The sequence below is a fragment of the Penicillium diatomitis genome (genome assembly GCF_028827545.1).
Source record: "Penicillium diatomitis strain IBT 30728 chromosome Unknown utg000004l_segment0_segment0, whole genome shotgun sequence".
Taxonomy (NCBI): Eukaryota; Fungi; Ascomycota; class Eurotiomycetes; order Eurotiales; family Aspergillaceae; genus Penicillium; species Penicillium diatomitis.
The window spans coordinates 1,468,579-1,492,174 of NW_026623176.1; the positions used below are offsets into that span (position 1 = coordinate 1,468,579).

A 23,596-nucleotide genomic window follows, 5' to 3' on the forward strand; every position below is an offset into this window, starting at 1 on the left:
CCATCTGAAACAAGCGAGGCTCATCAAAACAAGTATATCTGCAGGCTTCTAGAAAATATCTAAACTAGCCATCGGGTTGACATTCACGTGACTCAATTTGTTTGATTGCGGCCAGGTAGTGCCTCAGTAGAAGTATGGGCCATGTGCATGTTGTACATTATAATCATTGTGATTGATTTCAAGCCTTGAGCTATGTAGAACAATAGTAGATTGCAGGGCTCATAGTTCTGCAACCTACAGAAAGCTCGGCTCCAGCCGTGGTCAATAAGCAATGTTATCCGTTCATGCGGACTACGCCCTGAATGCCATGTTTATTTGAGGACCAGCGCGACAGTACGTTGATCAGAAGCTAAAGCGGGCGGTCTGGACAGACGGGCTACCTAAGGTCAGCTGGGTCGTATGTAGAAGGCTTACGTAAAGCTTTCTCCCCGCCTTGTCTGCCTGAGCTCCGCCACGGTTGACCTCATATCCCCTCCCCCTTCAAGAGATCTCCAGCATTTCCCCATTAGTGACTGAACTGGCATTGCGCCCTGCTATTCGCCATGGCGTCTCAAACTCCCGCCGTTGTCATGGATAAGTAAGTTCTGTGGGACCCTGGAAATTGGCACCAAAGCTAACAATCAATTGCGATGCAGCGGTACCGGTTACTCTAAGTTAGGTAGGTGCCTCGCGCTCGGGTGCATGGCATCGCAAAGTGGAAGACTCAATTGTTCTGTTCGCCCATGGCTGACATCTCTGCGTCCGGCGATTATCAGGTTTCGCCGGTAACGATTCACCCTCGTTTGTCTTCCCGACTGCAATCGCAACAAAGGCCGGTGCCGGGAGCGCTGGAAGCTCCACGGGCTCACGACCTGCTGTTGCGAGCAAGCCAACCTTCCTGAGCGGAGGAGGCGGAGGTAGCTCGCATTTGTCTGCAAAGCGTGGAACAGAAGATTTGGACTTTTTTATTGGAGATGAGGCACTCGCGGCCGGTAGCGGTCCCGGTTATGGCGTGAACTATCCGATCCGCCACGGTCAGATTGAGAATTGGGATCACATGGAGCGATTCTGGTCCAACTCGATCTTCAAGTACCTGCGTGTAGAGCCCGAGGATCATTACTTTCTTTTGACTGAGCCAGTATGACTGCCTGCATCGATCCCGGCGGCTTCCCCGCATTCCATGTTTGTTGCTTGGCTTCCTTCTAACACTGAACTGTTCATAGCCCTTGAACCCCCCGAGAACCGCGAGAACACTGCCGAAATCATGTTCGAGTCCTTCAACTGTGCCGGTCTTTACATTGCTGTGCAAGCTGTGCTTGCCTTGGCCGCTTCTTGGACTTCATCAAAGGTTACCGACCGTTCTCTTACTGGCACTGTTATCGACTCCGGTGATGGTGTGACCCACGTCATTCCGGTTGCAGAGGGCTATGTCATTGGATCTTCCATCAAAAGCATTCCTATCGCCGGTCGTGATATCACCTACTTTGTCCAAAGCTTGCTCCGTGATCGCGGGGAGCCCGACAGCAGCTTGAAGACGGCCGAGAAAGTGAAGGAAGAATACTGCTACGTGAGCCCCGACATCGTCAAGGAATTCGCTCGCTACGATCGTGAGCCCGACCGCTTCCTCAAACACACCGTCACCTCGCCCAATGGCCGCAGTATTTCCATCGATGTTGGATATGAACGTTTCCTTGCTCCTGAAATCTTCTTCAACCCCGAAATTTACTCTTCTGACTTCCTGACCCCGCTTCCAAACGTTGTGGACGGCGTGATTCAGTCCTCCCCTATCGATGTGCGACGAGGCTTGTACAAGAACATTGTGCTTTCTGGTGGCTCAACCCTGTACAAGGACTTTGGACGTCGCCTACAGCGTGATATCCGTCATTTAGTTGATGCACGAATTCGTGCCTCTGAGGCTCGCAGTGGCGGTGCGCGCAGTGGTGGTCTTGATGTTGCAGTTGTCACGCATAAGCGCCAGCGACACGGTCCTTGGTTCGGAGGCAGCCTGCTGGGTCAGACGCCCGAGTTCCGAAGCTATTGCCATACCAAGGCCGAATATGACGAGATCGGTCCCAGCATTGTGCGACGATTCGCCCTGTTGGGTGGGCCCGGAAGTTCATAGTTTTTGGTCCGTATCCTTGTTGCCTTATTATCATGTTGTCAAACAGCAGGGGTTGCAGGTCACTTTACTTCTGTTCATAGTCCCACTAGTCTTCCATTTCGTCTTTCTGAGCCTGTTATTTCTCGAATCCGTTTCTTAAAATCTTCTTTGTACTACATCGAGCAACTTGGCGCTCGATACCTGCGACTTGTTGTATTCGTCTGCAAGCAGGGCGGATGGGTGGGATCCACTGTGTCGCGTTCGTGGCCAAAAGCAAGCTTTCATGAATTGCCAATGTATCGTTCAATTCGAGATCTTTATTGTGTGATTGAAGAAGACATCGCCAACAGCCAGCAATGATGAAGTACAGGCTATCAGCCTCGCGTACACTCCAATTTGCCGAAAACGTGAGATATGTATAGGTAGGTGTTCTCACATTAAAATATCGGTAAGTACAAAGTATCATGAAGCCGCCTCATTCTTAGGGAAAGAAGTACGGTTCAAGATCGCCACACCCTCCACATGACCAGTTTGAGGGAAGAAATCAAAGCCACGGATGCTCTCAATCTCATAGCGCACATCTTGCTTCTCATCGCCCTGCACCATGACTGCGACGTCACGAGCTTGAGTGTGCACATTACAACTCACGTAAACGACGCGACGAGGTTTAAAAGCGAGTAATTGCTGGAGGAAGTCATCGGAACAACCCTTGCGGGGAGGATCGATCACAAGGAGTGTCTGATCAGCTGGGTAGGGTACATCTTTGAACAGAACGGCGGCATCGGCGGCAGCAAAGCCAGTATTGGGCAAGTTGTTGGCCTTGGCGTTTTCGCGAGCAGAGACGATGGAGTCGCCAGCGACGTCAACACCGAGACTGGATTTGAAGATCGTTGAAAGTGTGATTGTGAAAAGACCAGAACCGGAATAGGCATCGAGAAGGTATTTGATCGGGGTGGGATCTTGATCGTTGTTTGGGGGCAGGGCATGAGAGCGGATGAAGTCCGTGAAGCCGGAGAGGATCGAATTGTTGTTTTGGAAGAATGCACCGGCTTTGTTGCTGAAGATGTAATCATCAACGTACTCGACCGTTGTGGCATTATTGTCGGTAATGCAGCGCTTCTCCTCAATATATGTCCCACGATCAGTACGGATGACATCGCCAGTGTCAGCGCCGGCTGTTGATGTGAGTCCGTTCAAGTCTTTCTGTTCCGTCTCAGCGCCGGACTCATCTTTCCTGATGCGAGAAGTGGATTCGCGCATCAGAAGAGTGGCACCCTTCTTGTACGAGCGAATGTTCTCCGCAACACGTTTCCGCTCGCTCTTGAGACCACGACGAACAATATCCGTTCCCAAGGGACAATCCTCGATATCCATATCCGCTCTGCGATTCTTATAGCAGAAGCCGATGGGCGGAACCTGAACTTCCTGGGATTCCTGGCCATCTGCATTCGACTTTTTCCTCGCGCCCCCGTGCGCAAAATGTGGAGTGAGCTTTGTACGATACCCATATTGCATGGGTGACGGGAAAGTGTCATCGACAGCAGGGACCAACTCTGGGATCAATCCTGAAAAGTTGGCATACGCCTTCTCTACGATGCGCCGCTTGTGCGCAAGCTGATCTTCGTAGGACATCATTTGAAGTTGACATCCGGAGCACTTGGAGAAGTATTGACACTTGATCAGAGAGTCATTTCTTTGGGGGCCGGGCTCGATGACACTGAGGAAATCGGTGATGGTGTATGATTGAGCGGGACAATGGCGGATGACCTTTACGCGCACTTTGTCGCCAGGGACTGTGAAGGGTACGACGTAGACATGGTCCTTGTTCTCTGATAGCGCAAGACCATCTCCCGTCGAGGAAAGATCGGAGACCGTCAATTCGATCTCGGTGAAAGTTTCGGGGAGGGTGACTGACGGCGAGGTTCCATTGTCGTCAGAGGTAGGGTCTTCGTCGGGACGGTTTCGCTTGATCAGCTCGTTCACATCTGCGAGGAGCACTTCGTCGTGGTCACCGCCTTTGCTCTTCTTGTCGACCTTCGCCCTTTTGCGAAAATTGCCTCCGAATTGTTTCCTAGGGTTGCCCGGCATTTTCGCAGAGACGGTTGTCGCAAACCCGTACTGCGAGGGAGAAACGGCTCTCAGAGGCAACTGAACTTGTCTTTTTGAGCGGACTGTAGTGGACCAGAAATTGTACAATAGGGAAGTTGGCAACCTCGTGGAAAACATGTAATAATCAAGTTACTTGAATTGCGATTCCCTCCGCGAAGATTCAAGAGAGCTTTCCACATTTTGGGAAATTTATGAGAAATTGTATCTTTCGTGCTGTTGATTGGCCGTGTACTGACCGCCCGGCCGTGCGAGAAATTCCTCCCGAGAGTCGACCTCCGCCCGTTTCTTCGCCAGCGCTCTTGTATCCGCCGTTTGTTGATTCCCGTGCCCTGTCCTTCAATCCCTGAGCTCGTGGCTAGCGATACTTGCTAGCTAACGAGCTATTGAAATCTCTTATCGATGAGCTTCGCCAGGCCAGCGAGATGCGTGTTCTGCAGCTTCTCCCGAGCTGCCACGCAAAGCACGCGAGTCCCCCGGCGCCAGTTCCACCCTTCGCTTCCGCAACTCAACGACCGTCCCAAACCCGGCGGTCCCGTCATCAAGGCTCTTGGGAAGTCCGCTACAAGCTCTGCGAAAGCAACGGACTTCAAGCCCTACACGGAGGAAGAGAAGGCTCACCTGGCCAAGGAGTATTCGGCAGCGCAATTGGAAGCTGTCGAGGCTGGCGAGGCTGCCATTGATCCCAAAGACTTGGCTGAGCAGTTGAACGAACGTGACGACCCCTTAAAACTCAACTACGTGGACGACTTCTCCGTGATCGAGCCCGGCATCGACCGACACGTAAGATCGCCTCAGTCGAATTCGGATTATAACTTTAAGTTCAAGAGCGAAGATGACTTTGTTAAAGATTTTGGTCGCTTCTTCGCCGAACTGCCGGACGATGCGACAGGCGCAGACTTTGCCAAGTTTGCGGACGAATTACGCTTGACCCATGGAAAGGAGGAAAATGAGTTGAACTCCCACAGCGCTCTTGTTCCCGATCTGTTCGGCCCCGGGGAGACCCTTGACGAGCCTCGTGCGGAAGAGCGAAAGTCTGCGGCGGAGAAGGGCGAAAAGGAGCGATCACTAGAAGCCGAGGAGATGACGGATGCTCTCAGGAGCCTCCTCCTCGCCACTGGTTACACTGCAGACCAGGTGCGCGACTTCCGGTTAAAGACCCTGGTCTCCCACTCTGTCGTGAACCAAACTCGTCTGGGTAAAGTTCGCCGTGCCTACCGTCTGTCCATTGCCGGTAACGGCAACGGTCTTTTGGGTATCGGCGAGGGAAAGTCTGAGGAGGCCTCCGACGCTAAGACTCAGTCTCAATACCGGGCCATCCGCAACATGCAGCCTGTTCCTCGGTATGAGAACCGCACCATCTTCGGTGATGTGACTGGTAAGGTTGGAGCCGTCTCACTGCAATTGATGCACCGTCCTCCAGGTAAGTTACATTCCAAGGCCACGGGCCCCTTGCCCCCCCCCTCTTCTCCGAGTCCCCCAAACGCGTCTTCGTCATTTGCGAGCCGCAGCTGATTTTTCCAACAGGCTTCGGTCTCCGAGTGCAGCACCTCATTTATGAGATGTGCCGCGCTGCCGGTATTCACGACCTTGCTGCGCGAGTTAGCCGGTCTCGCAACAAGATGAACACTGTCAAGGCTGCGTACGAGGCCCTCATGAGCCAACGCGACCCCGAAGAGATCGCCCGTGCTCGTGGTCGGAAAATGGTCGACGTGCGCAAGGTCTACTATGCTGGAAAGGTTTAGATGTGACTTTTCTCGATCAACCTCGCAATCGATTGAGCCGTGCATTCTCTCGGCGTGTACATAATGGGCGTCTTTGTTTCTTCCTTCATTTCTTCTCCCTCAATCCCCCGCATGTATTTGTATCTGTACCAACTTGTGGTCATCCATCAAAACGATCACCTACACAATTCTATGAAATGATCTTTGGGCTCGGACTTTGCTTGCAATCATCAAACTTTACAGCAACAACCCTGACAGTACAATGGCTCGTCTTCCCTAGTGCACCAACGTGAAAGCTCACAATCCAATTCGATACGGCCTTGGTACCTAGATGTTTACTTTCACCCTCTCGCAGTCATTCCTGTGATTCAACCGATGCAACTGAATTGGGAGCGCTGGTCACTGCGCTGTTTCGATTGATAAACGAAAAGAAAAATCTAGGGTATATCGAAAAGCAAAAGAGAAACGAAAAACCGGACAACGCCACAGATCTTTTCGAACCAGAAAAGTTCACAACCGCACGAGACCGAAAAGGGCTCCACGTTCCACACGAGCACCTCGACTCGTTGCCCTTACTGAAAAGTGATGTCCCCATCTCGATCGTAAATTCCACTATGCTGGTAGCCTTGATCCGAAAATTGATCATCCGGGTCATTATCTTGCATATGTTGTTGTTGCTGTTGCTGTTGCTGCTGCTCCTCACTCTCGTTCCAGATCTGTTGCTGCAAGACAATACTGTACACACTCGCTTTGAGCAGCGTGCAAACAGTGGCAGTTTTCCGTTCCAGTAGTCGCATTCCATCCAGCGTCATTGAAGCCGGGGAACCCGCAAGATCGCCGATCTTTTCAGAGAGCTAGAGATTACCCATCGCGAGGCCATATATTAGCCTTTTGCTTCTTCAACCATTCGGTATGCAAAAGTACCAAGGCATGCGAAGCGCAGAGTCCTCGCAGATCGGGCATTGCAAGCCTTACCTGATTGACATTGCGCAGCAAACGCGTATATTCGTCCAGAACCTCTTGTTCTAGATCCGAGACCAATGGTGTATCATCGCCCAGTAGAGGATTCCTTGACTGGTTGTGAGAGGCACCGGCATCTGGAGAGTCCATGTCTGCATCCTGTGCGCCAAGCGAAGGACTGGTCGCTGTCTCGGGCTCGGGCTCGGGCTCGGTGTAAGAGTAATCGAGAGCGTCGGGGTCGGTGGAGGCTGCAAATGCAGACATTATGGAGGGACGCGAGGCTTGTTTTTTTGTTGACTTGCTGCTCGGACTTTCAGAGTGCATTCGCGGCAGAAGAAGAGGTTGCGGAGCTCATGCGGCGGATGACCGATAACTGCGGCGGGGCTACCGCAGTGACGGCGCAGGTGTAAACATGACACACCCGCCTCTCCGAGTGAGGGCTGTGGGCTGCGCGCCACTAGCAATTTCAAGCCCGCCGGCCTACTCAAATACACCGGTTGTTACTTGGTCACGACTCACCACTATCTTTGGTATCTTGAGGGGTTTTGTCCCACAGAGAATCCCATCCTTGGCTGGGGAAGAGGACAACTGGCTACAATTCTCAGCAAATACACGCCCTATCAATTTCGAGGGCATGTTGCCGAAGCCTTGCACGGATACTAAGGTCGGTCGACATCTACAGAGCCAAGAAGTTGACTCAAAGGATGCAATGCACGAAATCACGTAGGAATATTGTATTCGCCCCAAGGGCATTGTCTGAGAGGTGTAACCGAACAACAGAGAAAGCAAAGATGCCAGAAGTTAGGCGCGCCAAATATTGTGTTTCATAGCGCAGATAAAAAAGAGCCCAAAAACGCCACCGCTGCAATGGGATATGGATCCCTCAATATTACGAATCATCAAGAAAGCCCCCAAAACATAAGAATGCGCGAGATGGTGGGATAAGGAGTGGTACACGTGCGATGGAAGGAGGCGGCACAGAAGCCCAAGGTGGGCAAAGGTTAGGGGGTGACATGTAACAGCTGCAAAATGCGAACATGAACCAAGGAACTTGAACAGCGCAAGTAAACAGTAAAAGCACAAACATATAGTTTAGTACACAAACACAAGTTGTCGGACTTTTCTGCGCGATCTCCAGTAAGTAGATCTTGATTCGTGGAGCGTGGTAAAAGCGTGGTTGTAATGTAATTCGTGAAAACGGGGAAAAAACATCATAGTCGTCAGGTGTCTAAGGCCGGACGGTTGCGCTTCTCTCGTACTCCCAAGGAAGAAGTCACAAAAGAAATGTACAGCGCGTTACCGACGACCGAATTTTCAGGGCTCCGAATGAAGCTAAGATCCTTAGTGATCTCCCTCGTGGTGGAGAGTCACGCTGTTAAACTCCTCAAACGGATCGTTCAATTCTGCGTTCGGGGTGGCCAGGCCCGAGTCCATGGGAACACCCTTCAACTTGCTCGGGTTGGTCGTGCCTCCAATGTCCACACTACCACTCTCCTTGACATTGCGGAAGTTCACAGTGTCAGTACCGACACGGCCCTGGTGAGGGATCATGGGAGGCTTCATGTGGCGGATCAGAGCCCATTGGGTCGTTCGGAAGAAGGGGTGAGTCTTGACATCAGAAGCGCCAGCGCGAGCGCCAAGACGTTTGGTCTCGTCCTTGATCAAGAGCTTGCGAATCAATGATTTGCACAGATTCGAGATTTGCTGAGCCCCGGAATGTTCCGGGAAAGGAGGCTCGTCTCGCAAGATGCTTGCGAAGGTGGCATTCCGATTCTTGCCCTTGAAGGGGGTGGTTCCATAAAGCATCTCGTAAATAAGGATACCCAGGGTCCACCAGTCAACGGCACTGGTGTGACCACAGCCCTTGATTACTTCAGGGGCAATGTACTCCTCGGTGCCTACGAAGGAGTTTGTGCGGAAGTCGGCAATGCATGACTTAGTATCAATTGTTGGAAGGGCAGCCATTGATGACCCGCCGCTTCTCCCGGGAATCATGGTGGGAGCACCGCCGGGACCTGACTGCTTCGAGAGGTCAAAGTCTGAAAGCATAATGTGGCCAGACTGGTGGAGTAGAATGTCTGTGAGAAGAACGATTTTAGTAAACGATTCAAAAGAGTGTTTCATATGTGGGATCAAGAGGCGCAGTACTTTCTGGCTTCAGGTCGCGATAGATGAATCCCATCAAATGGAGATACTCCAGAGCAGCGGTTACCTCTGCGGCATAGAAGCGCGCAGCATCCTCAGTGATGCATTTCCCAGGTCGTGTTTGCAGAGCTGTCAGATCAATCCGAGTTAGCAGCGATCCCAGAACAAACATCCGGAAATGACCGCGATGCACAAGATTGGCTGCACATACTTCGGAAGAATTCTCCACCGCTGCAGTACTCCATGCACAAATAGAGGTAGTCCTCGGACTGGAAGGAGTGGTAGAGGGTAACAATGAACGGATGATTGCTCGTTGCAAGAATTTCCTGCTCTGCCAGAGCACGCTTGATCTTGTTTCGCTTGATCATTTCCTTTTTGCTCAACACTATAACCCGAAGTTAGCACTGTGAAACGTTTCATGCTTGTCGATCAGTTGACTTACCCTTCATGGCGTACAGGCGACTCGACTTCTTCTCTCGTACCAGATACACCTTCCCCACGTCGCCCTTGCCGATCAGCTTGATTTTGTCAAAGCTTGCAGGCCCCACTTCCACGTTGCGGACCTTGATGGAGTTGGAGCTGTAAGTGCGGCGGAAGGCAGCATTGTTGTTATCTGTCCGGCTAGCAAGACGGATGGAAGGCACAGAGAGGGCAGGATGTTTCTCTTCCGCCGAGAGCTGGGACTCGGAAAGTTCTACGACGGTCTCCTTGCCCATCTCGGCGGTTTGTGGACGGCCACTACCCTGACCGTTGGAGAAGAGTCCCTGCGCATTGGGCGCAGAGGCTACACGCCGAAGCTTACGAGCAAGTTCTTCCTTGTTGGAAGCAACGGCCTGCTCGGCAGCCGAGACCCCGGTGACCTGCAGCTCGGGGGTATCAGGAGGGGAGGAGGGGGCAGACCCATCGTTGCGATGTCGCAGAGCTGGCTGGCCTTGGTGAGCGAAGTAAGGGTTTGCTGAAGCGGTGGGCGAGGTGATAGCGTCATCTAGAGGATTGCCCTCGCTGGCCACGGTTGTGGATCGATTACGCCCGATGGTCGGGAGGAATCGTGACTGTCGGAAGCCTGTCTTCTCGTTCTTCGCGGGGCTATGTTCCTTCTCGCGCTCTCGGTCTGAGCCGACTGGGCTTCCACCGCTGGAACTGTTCATGCGAAAGAAGTTCTTGATCTTCGTGGGCAGATGGCTCGATTCATTTGAGTGCTTGCGGGAAGGAAGGGACAAGCCGGGGAAATTCCCACGCTTTTCGGTATTTGTCATTGGGGACGGGGTGGACGCAAAAAGCTGCGTCATGTCGCGAGGAAGAGAATGGAAGAGAACAGGGCTCGAGAAGACGTGTGCACTTTCTGTCGATGACAGATTTGCACTTCTCAAGGGTGATCTTGCAAGAGGTGACGGACAAGGCTCACAGACCAATGATGATGAGGGCGTCGCTATCGGGTGTGGGACCGCAGAGAGGGGATATGGACTTGATTCCAGATCCTAATTCAAAAGACCGAACAGCCGGCGGCGGTCACCTTAATGTCACACGGTTGCAAGACGGAAGTGAGTTTGATGTTGGATTCAAGCGTTTTGCGTCATTGATCACCGCAAAGAGAGAAAGCGAGGCTTTGGTTTCTGCCTAGAGAAACCAGAACAAGATAATCAAGGGCGAGGGACAAGGGGAGTTAGAATGGGCAAGTGGAGAAGCACCGGCACGCGGAGGCCACGCTTAGTCAGGCAACGGCCGGGGGATTTCCAATTGTCGGGAATCGGCATGTTGGTTTTTCCATATTTGGTTCATGGCTCTATTCAATGCATTTGAATCAGGTATTCTGTGTTCAGGACCGTCCTTTAACGGTACTTCAAGTTGTGACCTTGGCATATGCCAGAGCAGCCAGACACAGCAATTGGACGCTCAAATATTCCCATAGCTTTCAATAGCAGTGTACGTTTTCACGGCCGCTCACCTGCAAAGTCAAGGGATGTATACCTCATATGCTGGGCCTCTTCGCGATGGACAAATGGCCCTCACTTTGTCTGTTTCTACCCTGGATTCGGTACAAAACAGCACTGCGCATCGCGGCCTTGCCTATTCCGACGAGGCCCTGAGGATTGTCAGGAACAGTGGCGGGAAATAAAATTCTAGAATGTGGATTCACCCACACGGTCCAAAATAGTCATTGGCGTACTGACTCTCATGACTTTGTAAGAAGTTTAATCAGCTGCGAGTGTTGTATGGGTGGCAACTTAGAGTGGCCACTGTGCTGGACAAGGAGAATGAAGCGCGGCAGCCAATAGCCGTTGCCAAACTCATCATACTGGACCTCCATCTGCGGGCAGCGTTCCGTGGTCATTATCTAAGCCACAGTCAAGCCTCAAGGTGGCACGCCACCTTAGGGCTCGACTATGGTCAACAAGTAAGAAGCTATGCGTTGTTCAACGATCAAACTTACCAACACTGCAAAGTAAGAGATCCGATGGATCACTTGTTTTGTCATCTTGACCTTACTATCTTCTGCCCTTTTACATACCAGATGAGACTGCGGGTCCGGCGTTGCAAGAGTCTAGATAAGAAAGTGATTGTTTTGCAGGATGGACCCCGGATTCGCACTTGGTCTGGTTTTTCGAGGTCCACCAGATTAGAAACATCACCCTATGGTCCTGCATGATTTTTATCTGTTTCACCTTCACAATTTATCGAATGAAAACATGCTCACTTAGATATAGTTTGAGTGTCTTTCAATGTTAATCCCTAGTACCGAATTCTGGCTACTTTCAGTGAGCTATTCAACCAAGAATGTCAGAAGCCGTCGGATTATTATTTCATCGTAGCCCAATTCCCAAAATTAGCCTGCTGCTCGAGAATCACGAGGTATGGGGTTTGTAAGACTCGGGCGGTATCTTGGCATTGGGCATTGAAGGAGCAAAGTGCTAGGTAAGGTAGGCATGAATGGAAATAGCCACTGATAAGTCGAAGAGCTTTGAGACATACAGTACGTGAACTGTACAACACAAGTTTACCTTCTACAAAATGGTTCGTTTTCTTTGCGAAAGCTGACCTTTCCGACATGGCAGCTCCTCGAAGATCTTCCCACGGGTTTCTAAGAGGTCTTTACGAAAGACTTCAACAGAGTCTTTCGTACGACTCATTTATTCAGCAATGAAGACTATAGCCAGAGGTAGTTTCATTTTGATGCTTCAGTTTAGGCAATGATGGCTTGGCACACACCCTCAAAAAGAGACAACACACGGGAAGAAGAGCCGTAACACGGATGAGTATACGTGATCAGTGTCAAGATCACAACCCCTCAAGACCATACATATCAAGATACTTTGACATTTGCAAGAATCTCGAAGTCCCAAAATCTTGAGAGCTGGCACTTGTAGTTTGAAATGTGCATAAAGTCCGCGTCCGACATGAGTTAAGTGTTTATCTATTCCACGTCCCACTATTTGACCGTGGAACATACCGACGTAGATCTGATGAGAAGTCGCGACAATTTTGTAAAGTTGGGCACGCAATGTATTAGATTTTTACCAGATTCGCAACCCACCCACAGGTGCAAGATCTAAACAGAGAAATACAGTTTTTGCTGCTTAGCTCATGGAAGTAGCCAGGAGGACCAATGTATCCGCAAGTCGTATTCAGACAACAGAGCCCAGTGAAAATACAGTCAAATATGATAGGTACTAACCGGCTCTTCAAACTCGTGCTTGAAATTGAGAGTAATGTGTTTGAGAAGCTCTCGTTCAAAATATACCTTTCGCCTTCTTTCAAGCTCAGCTGTGGAACTCTTGCTCTGGCCCAGTTGAATCAGCACGCTCCTGAGGCGGGCCATGATTTCTGCAGACAGAGCTTGACAGGTAAGGCTCAAGGATAGGAGTATCTCACGGTCGTCCACGAAGGAGATGATTTTGAACATGATCTCCAAAGGTAGTTCAGCCATCTTGAAGCCACGTGTGGCCCAAGATGGCCTTTGTGAAACACAGTGTGAAGAAAAAAGAAATGATGGGCTTTTGCAGGATGGGAACCAAGTCGTCGATGAGGATGTTCCGGCAACGTTCTGGATTAATATGAGGGGGATTAAGGAGAACAATTTTGACTGATGGGCAACGAGGAGGCGCGAATAGTGACTTGTGGCGAAGAAGGCCACCTTTGACCGTCCAAGATCAGCGGTAGAGAATGCAATGATGCGAGAGATCCGTCGGATCTCACGATGTTGTAAGTTGATACTGAGAACAAGCGTGTGTATTGGCGAGAGAGAGAGAGATAAGAGAGAGAGGTAAGAGAGAGAGTTAAGAGAGAGAGTTGAGAGAGAGATTTAAGAGAGGGAGAGAAAGAGGGAGAGAGAGAGAGAGAGAGAGGTAAGAGAGAGAGTTAAGAGAGAGAGTTGAGAGAGAGATTTAAGAGAGGGAGAGAAAGAGGGAGAGAGAGAGAGAGAGAGAGAGAGAGGTAAGAGAGAGAGAGAGGTAAGAGAGAGAGAGGAAGAGAATGTGAGTCCTCGCAAAACACGCAAATCAAGCTATTCATCCGAACTCGTGGTAACCACAACGTTGATATCTCACTTGTTGTCGCTGCCTTCTTAGATGTGAATCAGGGCCCTAGGTGTCAGTTTGGTATGATCGTGGCCGCCCGGAAGGCGGAGGTATATGAACTGTTAATGCAAATAAACCTTGATGCCTGTTACCATCTGGAAGAATTCATCACGAGCGAGGTATGCTTAGAAGCAAGTCTGTGAGGCTATTCATTATATTGATAGATACTACGGGAATGAAGCACGTGTGCAATTTCCTTATGCATTTGTTATTGATAAGCATGATTTCGAATCTCCACAATACAAACCAATATTAGTCTTCAGGCACGCGTGCCGTGATGTTTACTTACCTAGGCTGACAGGTCATACCAACGGTCAAAACCATGTTCTGCGCTGACATGACCGACTTTTGTAAGGGACTGGTAAATTTCATCGCTTTAATTCCTCTCGCCATTCAATCTACTGCGGCACTTTTCTATGAGCATGAACTTGTGTGAGGTAGTCCTCAAGCTGACAAGCAACTATTTGGGAGTACATATACTGGGACAAGGTGGACATGGCTTCCCTCAAGATGAGACCACTTTCCAGCTTTCAAAAAAATCACTGACACTCCTAGACGCCCTCGCTTGATGCAAGTAAACATCACCAACGAGAATTCAATATTGAAAGTTCCCCAGATCAGAAAGAGCTTTCCTTTATTAATCAATTTATCACCACAACAGAAGGTGACGCCTGACCAAGCTCATGTATTCCATCATGTTTCAGTTCATCGGGTACAGGCCTGATGGCATCGAATAGAAGTGCGCATTACCGTCACAGAATTTTCAAAAATCAAGAGGAACGCCCTAACTCAGCAAATAATACTCATTGGCGTGCCGCCGCTTGGCTGGGAATGAGAGAAGAAGAAAAAGTATTTGTGTCACTATGCGGTACCCAAATGCACAACGAGCTAGACAGATACTTGGTCTGCTACGGATCGAAAAGTGTGGATTTGACATTAGTCGCACTATACCTTCTTCCATCTCAAGTATACGTAGCCGAAACGATATGAGTGAGTTTCCTCGCGTGAATCAATTCAAGTTTCTACAGTTTAGCGATGTACCCTGAGATAATGCCTACAAAGCAGCAGACAAACCCTGATGTTCGTTGACTGGAATGCAACAGACAAAGATCTATTTGTATGGCATGCGATACTGCCGACTCACCGTAGTGCATAGCCTAGATAGAATCTCTCCCCCGTAGCAATCTCTCACCTCATCCCTCTCACACATGGTGATGCTGCACCCATTGTAGCCACCTCTTAACAAGATCAATGGTTGGTATATGGTCATCCTTAAGGTTGGGATTCCGACAAGAAGAACCATGAGGATGTCTTCCTCAACCGAATGGAGGGCTTGTGCCCGTCAAACGGCATGATATCACCGGGGTGAAGCATTTTCATATTCCTGTCCCGAGGGTTCACTTGTGAGTGAGTACCGACAACAGTGTCTCTGATCAAGAGGACTTCCATTTTTTATCGAAGATTCCGCTCCAAGGCCGATGAGAGTCAAACTTCTGAAGGTCAAAATTCTCCCAAAGTAAACGATATGACTCGGAAAAATGCGATCTCAATTAAAAATCGGAAACCATGCGTTGTTCCTTTGTTCGAATGGCTATCTGATTCGTACCCAGGACACCCATCGGGCCGCGAGTATGAAATGCCCAATTGAGGTATGAGACAAGGGCTTTGATGTAACGTTTTCAAGCCGACCACAGAGACTCGGATTGAAGAGAAATTTGTTGATCCTGAGTGTGTCGATAGTGACTGGGAGAATGGTTTCTCAGGCGAAGAAGGTCAACAGGATATAAAATTATTAGTCCGCATAGAGGTCAGAGTGCAAAATTTAGTCTGCGTGCATGTGAGCAGGGACCTCAAAACAAATCAAATCTATGATTCTGTCGATGCGATGAGATAGTCATACATTCACGTCGTGCTTACTTCCGCTAGCTTTTGGCATTTCAAGCCGTCTTATTGAATCAATTAACTCAACATGGAAATGTACAAAGACGATTTCAAGTTCCCTCCACAGGGTAGCAACCGCCTTCGCATCATCGTCGTCGGAGCGGGCATTGCTGGCCTGAGCGCAGCACTAGGTCTACACAAGGCAGGATAAAAAGTCACCCTTCACGAGATTGCCGAAGTTGGTGCTGGAATCCAAGTTGCACCTAACGCAGCGCGCATCCTCGGTCGATTTGGCGTCCTCCGGGAAGTTGTTGAAAAGGCGAACGTGCTCGATAGGAACTCTCTGCGGCGTTATGCGAACGATGAGGAGCTTGGAACCGCGCCGTTGATGCCAGAGGTATGTGGTTGCACCCCAGCCGCGTGTGTCAAACTCCTCTTGTTAACACAATCCCCGTCTAGGTTGGTCGAATTTATAACGCTCCTCTCTGCGTGATCCACCGAGGCGACCCGCAAGCCATCCTACTCATGGCCGTTCGCAAAGAAGAGATCAATCTCAGATTGGACTCACGTGTCGTCTCTGCGCCTTGAACTCGCACGCAGCTCTGCCCTCGTGGGTGGAGAATCGGACCGTACTTATGGGGGACGCCTGCCATTCCATGCTACCATACGTGGCCCAAGGCGCGGCGCAAGCCATCGAAGATGCAGGTGTTTTGGCATGTGTACTATCGCTGGGTGGAGACGAGGTCGATATTCCCACGATTTTGAAGGTGTATGAGCGAGTGCGCAAGGATCGTGCGGAGAAATTTCAGAACGGCGCGGCTGAGACTCGTCTGGCGCTGCACTTGCCCGAAGGCGAGAAACAGAGAGAACGTGATGAAGCTATGAAATCTGTAGACAAAAGTCCAGACCTCTTGGCCGATCAGGAATGGCAGGCATTCATGTGCGGTGAGGATGAATCCTCCTTGGCTTCCATTTTATGAAAGACCTTTGTCTGCAGAAATTCTTGCCTGGCCTTTTTTTCCTCGAGATAGGTACCGATGGGATGCAGCAGACAGTCGAAGGTTGGGACGATCTTGTTCGCCATCTGGAACCTCTGCGCGGAATATGCGGCCATTCGTCTTTTTAGTTTCATGGTTCGCTCAATGTTCAAGTATACTTGAACTTCCTTGAAAGTTCTGGAAACGGGATCATCTGAAGGATGTATATTCAGCCGCGTCAGCTTGTATATTATATAATGACTTTTGTTTTAGCGTGCTTCGGATTGAAGGAATGAAATTTTCGTTCTTCTCTCAAAACCACGCAATTGGGATCGTTCCAGACGCTGACACATTCAACTGTCATGTTCGATATGCGCTCAAGATTGTGCATCAATATAGAAGTAAAGTCACATGCGCGAGGCTTGTTTGCAGCCGCACGAGATTTTTGCTGGTCAATGTTCGCTGGTAGATCACTCATTAGCGAGCGCGGAGACAATGCTTCTTGCATGAGAATGGAAGTCGCCTACAAGCTTTCCTGCAATGTCCATGTTTCATCAAGTGCAGCACTGAAGCTTACCCACGGGTGTTAGGGGATGCTCTGATTCTTTTGGGGTAGGGTATGGGTCATATCCAAGGACCTAGCTAGCCTTCAGCTCAAAGCAAATGACGGACCCTGGGACAAATATTGTGACGGCAGTGCTTCAGTGCTTCAGGGTCGTTGGGTCAGATCCAGGGAACGCGGCAGGGCAGAATGAGTATTTCTTGAGACTGACGACTATCATCGCAGAAATGTGACAGGTATCGGCCCCTCAAGCATAGCGGATGTGGTACATGGATTAGAACGAGAGAAATGCTTTATTCTGTCATCACTGAAAGGAGGTATAGAAGATGGGTGGGGGATGTTCGAGCCATGAGGAACTTCTTAGCAGTAAGTAGAGAGCTGTAGTTAACGCCCAAAGTCGGATGTTATGACAATCTAAAAACAGATCTTGAGCAAGTTGACCGGCCGCATCCGTTTATGAAACGAAGTGACGGTAATGATTGATTGAGTCATATTAGACCTTTGAAGGCAGTGTTGAATCCAGCTCGTTCTTATTGACCTATGAAGGCTTAGCCACGCCAGGCGAGATGGCGAGGCAGGCCGTCCAGGCCTGCAGGTGTCAAAGTCTGTAAGGCGGAGACTGTAAAAGTGTTGATAGAGTCGGTACTCGGTAGGGTTCATGTTAGGCCGAAGCTTGTGGTATTGTGCCCATCAGCGCACGGCATTAGGTACCCACCCCCCGCGAGACACGGTCCTTGCCGGGCGGGCCGTTGGGAAGAAAAGTAAGACCGGTCAAGACTGCATCACTGCAGTGGTCTGGACTCGAACCCGAGAGCTTAAACTGCGGGCGAAGAATGAGAACTTTAAGTCTCAGGCAGTGTTCCATTGGTATTAGACCGAGCGCTGAGACTTCACAGGTAGATGGACAGGTGGCACCAAGGGAGTTTAGCTATTCTGCACCGTAGTTGCCGTCGCAACTTTTCTTTACCATGGGCGGTCATTTTGGGAGAAGTCAGATGTTTGAAGATAATCCGATTATCGCGGAGGGTTCGATTCAGGGGTAGCTTCCTATGATAGCATGTGGGTACCAAGACACTAGTACTCTTGGACGGGGTCAATCTTCACTCGCCGCAAATAGAGAAACTAGTTGGGCGGGTCATTGTTATCGTGCCAAGACGCAAGAGTTATCGAGCTACCTTTTACTATTGATTTGGTAACGGTAGAGAATTCATGTGCAGATGGTATATCTATGTGCAAAACACACGCTAGATCGAGATGGTCAGTCGATGGAAATTTCTCCCGCAAGAGCGAGTGGAATTTTATATATCAAGCTTTTAGACTATGATAAAGAAAAACCAGTAGTAGTAGTAGTCTTCCCACTCCATCAGTAACCGGATTTCTACCAAATGAATCAGGTAATGTGATCGGCTGGAGGTGTCGCAGGGTGGTGTTGCGGCGTCGGCTGCTACTGACTGTTCTGGGCCCAGGTGGCATTATGGCATATCCTCTTGAGCGCCACCTCGGAGCGATCCACAAACTCCACCTACTTACAGCACTGAACCCAGTACTCGCCGCCCACTACACGTCCAACTACAAGTACCACTACTGCCAGTGTGCTCGCACGCCATAGCCTTGCATTTTCAATCCCTGGTGAATACCCTCAGCTCCGCACCGAGAAGAATCAGAGCTTTGGTTCCCACTCCAGGTGCTGCCAGGCAAGAGAATGGTTCAGATATGGTTCGATCTCATGCAAGAGCAGTCTCGGTGTATACGGAGTCCAATAACTAACCTCCTGCGCCCACAGTCATTCCCGACGCAAGTCACGCCGCCTCGAGTGGAGGACTCGTGGGGTCCTCCCCTCGAGAGCACGAGCCCTTGTCGATCATGCGCTAGAGCAGTTCAGCAATCGACCGGGGCCCCTCTCAACCAATCTGTGTCGGGGGCTCTGGAGAGTCGTGTATCCGCACTGCGATGATACGACCGTGCGAATAGCCGCGGCTGACGCTAACCGGCGCACAGTCAAATCAACCCGCCTTGGCGCGAGTGGCTTGCTGTCGTGTTGGGTCTGGTGGGCTCCTCACCCTTTCAAGGATGCATGTCCGAGTGTCCGGACATGGAGCGCAGTACATCAGTTACACAGGATAGGGGTCCAGATGGTCGCACCTTTGGAGTGCGCTAACAGAGGATCTCGGAGATTGGTCTGTCATCAGAGATTGTGACAAGCCAGCCCACTCCAACTCGCGACCGATGCGTGCATTGGTAATTCCACATCGACTAACCCGGGGCTTCACGCTGCGCAGTGTACTGGCAAACTCGGCTATTTGTCCGCCATCGGCCCGTCCTGCTCAAAGGCAGAGCAAGGGAATCCTCTAATTAAGGCTGCAGAGGCCTCATCGGCAGGATGCCAGGTGAATAAGTCGCAATTCGACCTCCCACGGACTGCAACGAGCAAATGCTTTGCACCCGAGAACGTTGCGATCGTTGGCAGATTCGTTTGGCTGGAGAGACTTCGTCATAGGTGTTATTCGGCCAAATGAGAGGCATGCTCGAGGATACAAGTGGGAGCGAGCTTCGCCGGCTGCTGGATTGACATAGACCGAGCAGTGGGAATGTCCACCTATGCGCCTACTGTCTGCCTTGAACCGATGTCACTGACGATTGACGTGGGGCGACGAAGGAAGCTCGACATTTGCGTCGATTGTCTGATGGGAGCACTGAACAAAGCAAGTCAACTGCAAGTGGAAAAAATGCGACGCACCATGCGCTCGAACCTGGCATCGCTGGCCCATCGGACTCTGGTGGAAGCTGGCAGGGCTCCGTGGTTGATCAACTTATCGCCTCGCGCCGGTCCCACGCTAAGGCGTTTAGTCGATGAGCCTTGCACGTTTCACGTTAGCTCTTCATTTCCCGTTGAAGCAGCAGCCTGTGTACCTCTCTCTGTTCAGCCAAATCAACTCGGATCCAATTTCGGTGACGATCCACCCTACCCTAGTTCTTCTCAATACATCGTCTCCCCTGCGCGACCTGGCCCCCTCCGGCTAGGCTGCGCCCAGCTGGAGTGGATGATTTATAGAAGTCCACGCATCCCGAACAATGATCATTGCATTTCATCACAATCATCACTGCCATCATCCTAAACAGTCATTCGTTTAGCCGGTGTTGCGAGCGCTGAGATCGCTTTTTCTTCCTCACGTCTTGATTCTTGGCCTTCATATTCACGTGCTACTTCGAGACTCCCCGCCGTACCTCAACTTCATCGCCTCCACCCCATCCTCGGAGACCCACCGTGTCCGAACCATTGTGCAATCGCCCAGGAGAATCATCAAGATGGATCACATCTCGACGCAGGGTGCACTCTTTGCCCCTGGCATGTTCTACTCCCCCATCAGCTCGACCACGGGTCTGCCACAGACTCCGTTTCCGTGGACACCTTCAAGCACAATAGCAGCCCAGGACACACATCACAATGGGAATGGCCCCGATAATGCATCTCGCAGTCCCACAAGAAAGCCGTCACAAACAAATGACAAGCGGGCCAGCAAGGCCATGAAGGGCAGACGCGTACACGCATGCGAGTTTCCCGGTTGCGATAAAGTGAGTCAAGTTCATCAGGCGCACGCCTGGCTTTCCGAACCTGGAAATTATCAGAAACTCACTGACCTGTCTTCAGATATTCACTCGTGCAGAGCATCGAAGGCGGCATGAACTGGTCCACAAGAGCAAAAAGGCCCACATGTGCACTTTTGTCGGGTGTCACAAGTCATTCCACCGGCCGGACTACTTGATGCAGCACTTGGCTCGCCAGTAGGTCATCCCGAAAATTGTCTGGTGAATCTCGAGGTGCAATCAGTTCTTATTACTGACTAAAAGTGCTTTTCAGCGGTGGAGTTCCTGTTTCAACGATGAAGAAGCCCCCTTTGGCAAAGAGGCCCAAGTCCACCAAATGTTCGACTCCTGATTCGGTACAATCCCAATTACCAACAACAACGACAATGATGTCCTCCGGCATGCTCAATTCGGTGGAGGAGAACGAAAGTAGCGCGCATGCATTCAGATCACTTGGTCGGTATCACACGCCTGACGTAGAATCCGATACGTTTGAACAGCCTCATCACGAGTTTTCCGCAGAATCCTTTCACCTGGACGCCTATCTCACTATGACACACCCAAATCATCCCTGGCCGAATCCAAAAACATCACACTCGCCGGGATCACAGAATCCAGCGGCCTCTTTTCCAACGTTACGTCATGAGACAGATCTGGACAGATATTCGCGGCGGATGTTTCAGCCGCACGCATACCTCAGTCCGCCTCCATCGCTTTCGCCACGCCTACAAGTTGCCAAACACATACCCCTACCGTACTGGTATAATGATATTGATAACACACTTCCACCAATTGATCCTGCAGTAAGTGAGATAAAACAGCCGGGTGGTCTAGCGCGCTCGTCGAAATCCACATAGCTGACATCATACTAGTTGTTCAGCAGTGAAGTCCCGTATCTTCGTTGGCCCAGCGAGAGCAATGAGATTCGATCGGCCAATATCGACCCCCGTATAGTATGATCAGCTTCTGGGGGATAAGAGAATTGCCTATGTTTAGGAAAGGTACAAAGGATTTTTCCACTGGCAGCCACGTCAGAAGATCATCAATCATATAGTGCAGGATACATACCGCACGATTACCTTTCTGAGATTTGCTATTCTATGATTCCCAAGAATTCAGCGGTGTATATTGTCCTGTCACTATATAGTCATCACGCTTGAATCGTCATCATTTTCCCTGGTTGATCAAGAAATCTGCGACATTCCCAGCGAGGCCTTGAGCTGACATTCTCGACGTTCCACCTGCTCTTCTTGAACTGCAGCCTTATCCCGTATTCTTTTGTGGACCAGTGATTTCCAGTAACGAAGAACTTGATTTTCGTTATAACAATATGTCTTTATTGTAATATGCGACTAGCGATACTACTCTCATAGCTGTAGCAAAGTCGCCACCATTGTGAGAATCAACGTCACTCCCGCGGACATGGGTGAGGTCGCAGAAGCCGCAGAGACGGGAGTCGAAGAAGTCGAAGGAGAAGAGGAGGGAGAAACAGAGGCAGTGGAGGCAGTGGCAACGGCAGTGACAGGTAAAGAGGTGAGAGAAGAGACATGAGTCGCAGTAATCGCAGAACGTGAAACGGAAGACGAGCTAGACGTCGATCCAGACACATCTGAGCTCGATGCATTAGCAGATTTGACAATTGCCGAACTCAATGCCTTATCGTTCGATGTAGTACTGTTCGTCGCCTTGATACTGGTATAGGCGCCGGTCTTGTCGGTGTACGTGTAGGCTGAGGCGGGATTGTAGTTGAGGACTCTGACGGAGTCCACGTACATTGTGAACGGTCCAGTGGTATAGTCAGTCTCGCCGCCAGCCCAGGTGATAGTCCCCTGGGCATTGTTCGGGTCACCACCAGCCCAGATCCCGATCTTGATGCGCATGGGCGTCTGGGGGTAGTTCTGCCCGCCCAAGGCGTCGGCGTACTCGAGCGTGCGGACGACCTTGCCGTCTAAAAGCCATTCGATCCGTTCTGAGGTCCAGTCGACAGTGTAGGTGTGAAATTGCTCCTCGGGACGGGTGACGCTCACGGTAGTGTCACGGTTGTATAGGGTTGTGTTGCCCTTGCCAAAGTAGTCCGTTTGAATGGATGAGTCGTAGGTGCTGATTTGTTCCTACTTGGATATTAGTATTACTATCAAGACAACGGCATAGCCAGTACTGATGTTGTCAGCAGAAAGCGAATCTTACCCAGTCGATTTCATCGAGATCATCAGACTCCATCACAGTTGTGCTGATGATGCCGGTGCCGTTGGCAGCTTTCATATTGACCTCTACCCGACCGAAGAAAATGTAAAAATCACTTTCAATAGTCGGGGCATCGCCCTGTGCTGAGATGGTAAATTTGGCTCCGAGAGAAGTATTCTCAACCTTCCCAGCCGTGGTGTTCCATCTGTTGAACGCCGCAGATCCTGAGGTAAAGTCCGTGTATACTTCCCACTGTGGAAGCCCGACATCCGCAGCACATGTCTCTATGAGTTGAGAACGATCAGATACCCACTCAATCAAAGACCTGATAGCGAGATTCTTCGTCCAGTCAACTCACTTTCTAGGGGATTGCAGCTCGTAAAGGTTTGAGCAGCACACAACGGAGTCGCAGCCAGAGCAACTAGCGCCCAGCGGTGGTGGTATTTCGGATACATTAGCGACAACTTTGGCTCACTTGTTGACCAGGTACGGGAAGAGTGTAGCAACTGGAGCTTGATAGACTTGAATAGTAAAAGTTGAGTCCAAAATCTCGATTGACTGGAACTAATTTGGCTTTCCCAAGTCGTGTAGAAAGCACAGGACAGCCTCTTAAGTGAAATTTCCCCATAGTTTCCATCGCAGCCCAGGCCGGGTCATTCGTGAATTGCGCCCGCTGGAAGACAACCATGAATCGGCTCAATGAGCCCTGGTCAAGTGAGCTCCGCCATCCGGCTGCGCACTGTAGACAGTGTGAACTGTAAAGTAGGTGCCTATCTCCTGTCCGGCACAGACTTGACCCGGCTCAGAGTCAAAGCAAT

The 23,596-nt window shown here is 50.5% G+C and overlaps 9 protein-coding genes across 9 annotated transcripts; 4 read left to right on the top strand and 5 right to left on the bottom strand.

Moving 5' to 3' along the window:
* Window positions 1-542: 542 nt before the first annotated feature.
* On the top strand, window positions 543-2,101 carry N7539_003801 (actin-related protein 3; the record flags this gene model as incomplete). The annotated part of the gene is made up of 4 exons (XM_056933403.1): window positions 543-577; window positions 636-658; window positions 756-1,117; window positions 1,220-2,101. 4 exons carry the CDS (start codon window positions 543-545, stop codon window positions 2,099-2,101), a joined length of 1,302 nt encoding a protein of 433 aa, XP_056790944.1.
* A 441-nt stretch (window positions 2,102-2,542) lies between these two features.
* Window positions 2,543-4,168, bottom strand: N7539_003802 (tRNA (uracil(54)-C(5))-methyltransferase; the record flags this gene model as incomplete). Its single annotated transcript, XM_056933404.1, has 1 exon — window positions 2,543-4,168. The coding sequence occupies one exon, from the start codon at window positions 4,166-4,168 to the stop codon at window positions 2,543-2,545; it is 1,626 nt and encodes a 541-aa protein (XP_056790945.1).
* Window positions 4,169-4,588: 420 nt separating this feature from the next.
* N7539_003803 (mitochondrial 37S ribosomal protein uS5m) lies at window positions 4,589-5,931 on the top strand (the record flags this gene model as incomplete). Its single annotated transcript, XM_056933405.1, has 2 exons — window positions 4,589-5,609; window positions 5,714-5,931. 2 exons carry the CDS (start codon window positions 4,589-4,591, stop codon window positions 5,929-5,931), a joined length of 1,239 nt encoding a protein of 412 aa, XP_056790946.1.
* Window positions 5,932-6,482: 551 nt separating this feature from the next.
* Window positions 6,483-7,134, bottom strand: N7539_003804 (DASH complex subunit DAD3 family protein; the record flags this gene model as incomplete). Its single annotated transcript, XM_056933406.1, has 2 exons — window positions 6,483-6,764; window positions 6,835-7,134. The coding sequence occupies 2 exons, from the start codon at window positions 7,132-7,134 to the stop codon at window positions 6,483-6,485; spliced, it is 582 nt and encodes a 193-aa protein (XP_056790947.1).
* Window positions 7,135-8,211: 1,077 nt separating this feature from the next.
* Window positions 8,212-10,304, bottom strand: N7539_003805 (putative serine/threonine protein kinase (Nrc-2); the record flags this gene model as incomplete). The annotated part of the gene is made up of 4 exons (XM_056933407.1): window positions 8,212-8,948; window positions 9,019-9,144; window positions 9,227-9,400; window positions 9,458-10,304. The coding sequence occupies 4 exons, from the start codon at window positions 10,302-10,304 to the stop codon at window positions 8,212-8,214; spliced, it is 1,884 nt and encodes a 627-aa protein (XP_056790948.1).
* A 2,363-nt stretch (window positions 10,305-12,667) lies between these two features.
* Window positions 12,668-13,928, bottom strand: N7539_003806 (F-box protein; the record flags this gene model as incomplete). Its single annotated transcript, XM_056933408.1, has 2 exons — window positions 12,668-12,968; window positions 13,879-13,928. The coding sequence occupies 2 exons, from the start codon at window positions 13,926-13,928 to the stop codon at window positions 12,668-12,670; spliced, it is 351 nt and encodes a 116-aa protein (XP_056790949.1).
* A 1,630-nt stretch (window positions 13,929-15,558) lies between these two features.
* Window positions 15,559-16,450, top strand: N7539_003807 (FAD-dependent oxidoreductase; the record flags this gene model as incomplete). The annotated part of the gene is made up of 3 exons (XM_056933409.1): window positions 15,559-15,661; window positions 15,728-15,867; window positions 16,028-16,450. 3 exons carry the CDS (start codon window positions 15,559-15,561, stop codon window positions 16,448-16,450), a joined length of 666 nt encoding a protein of 221 aa, XP_056790950.1.
* Window positions 16,451-20,315: 3,865 nt separating this feature from the next.
* On the top strand, window positions 20,316-21,553 carry N7539_003808 (uncharacterized protein; the record flags this gene model as incomplete). The annotated part of the gene is made up of 4 exons (XM_056933410.1): window positions 20,316-20,582; window positions 20,659-20,792; window positions 20,869-21,397; window positions 21,467-21,553. The coding sequence occupies 4 exons, from the start codon at window positions 20,316-20,318 to the stop codon at window positions 21,551-21,553; spliced, it is 1,017 nt and encodes a 338-aa protein (XP_056790951.1).
* A 408-nt stretch (window positions 21,554-21,961) lies between these two features.
* N7539_003809 (glycoside hydrolase family 16 protein) lies at window positions 21,962-23,233 on the bottom strand (the record flags this gene model as incomplete). The annotated part of the gene is made up of 3 exons (XM_056933411.1): window positions 21,962-22,705; window positions 22,782-23,062; window positions 23,137-23,233. 3 exons carry the CDS (start codon window positions 23,231-23,233, stop codon window positions 21,962-21,964), a joined length of 1,122 nt encoding a protein of 373 aa, XP_056790952.1.
* Between the last annotated feature and the right edge of the window lie 363 nt (window positions 23,234-23,596).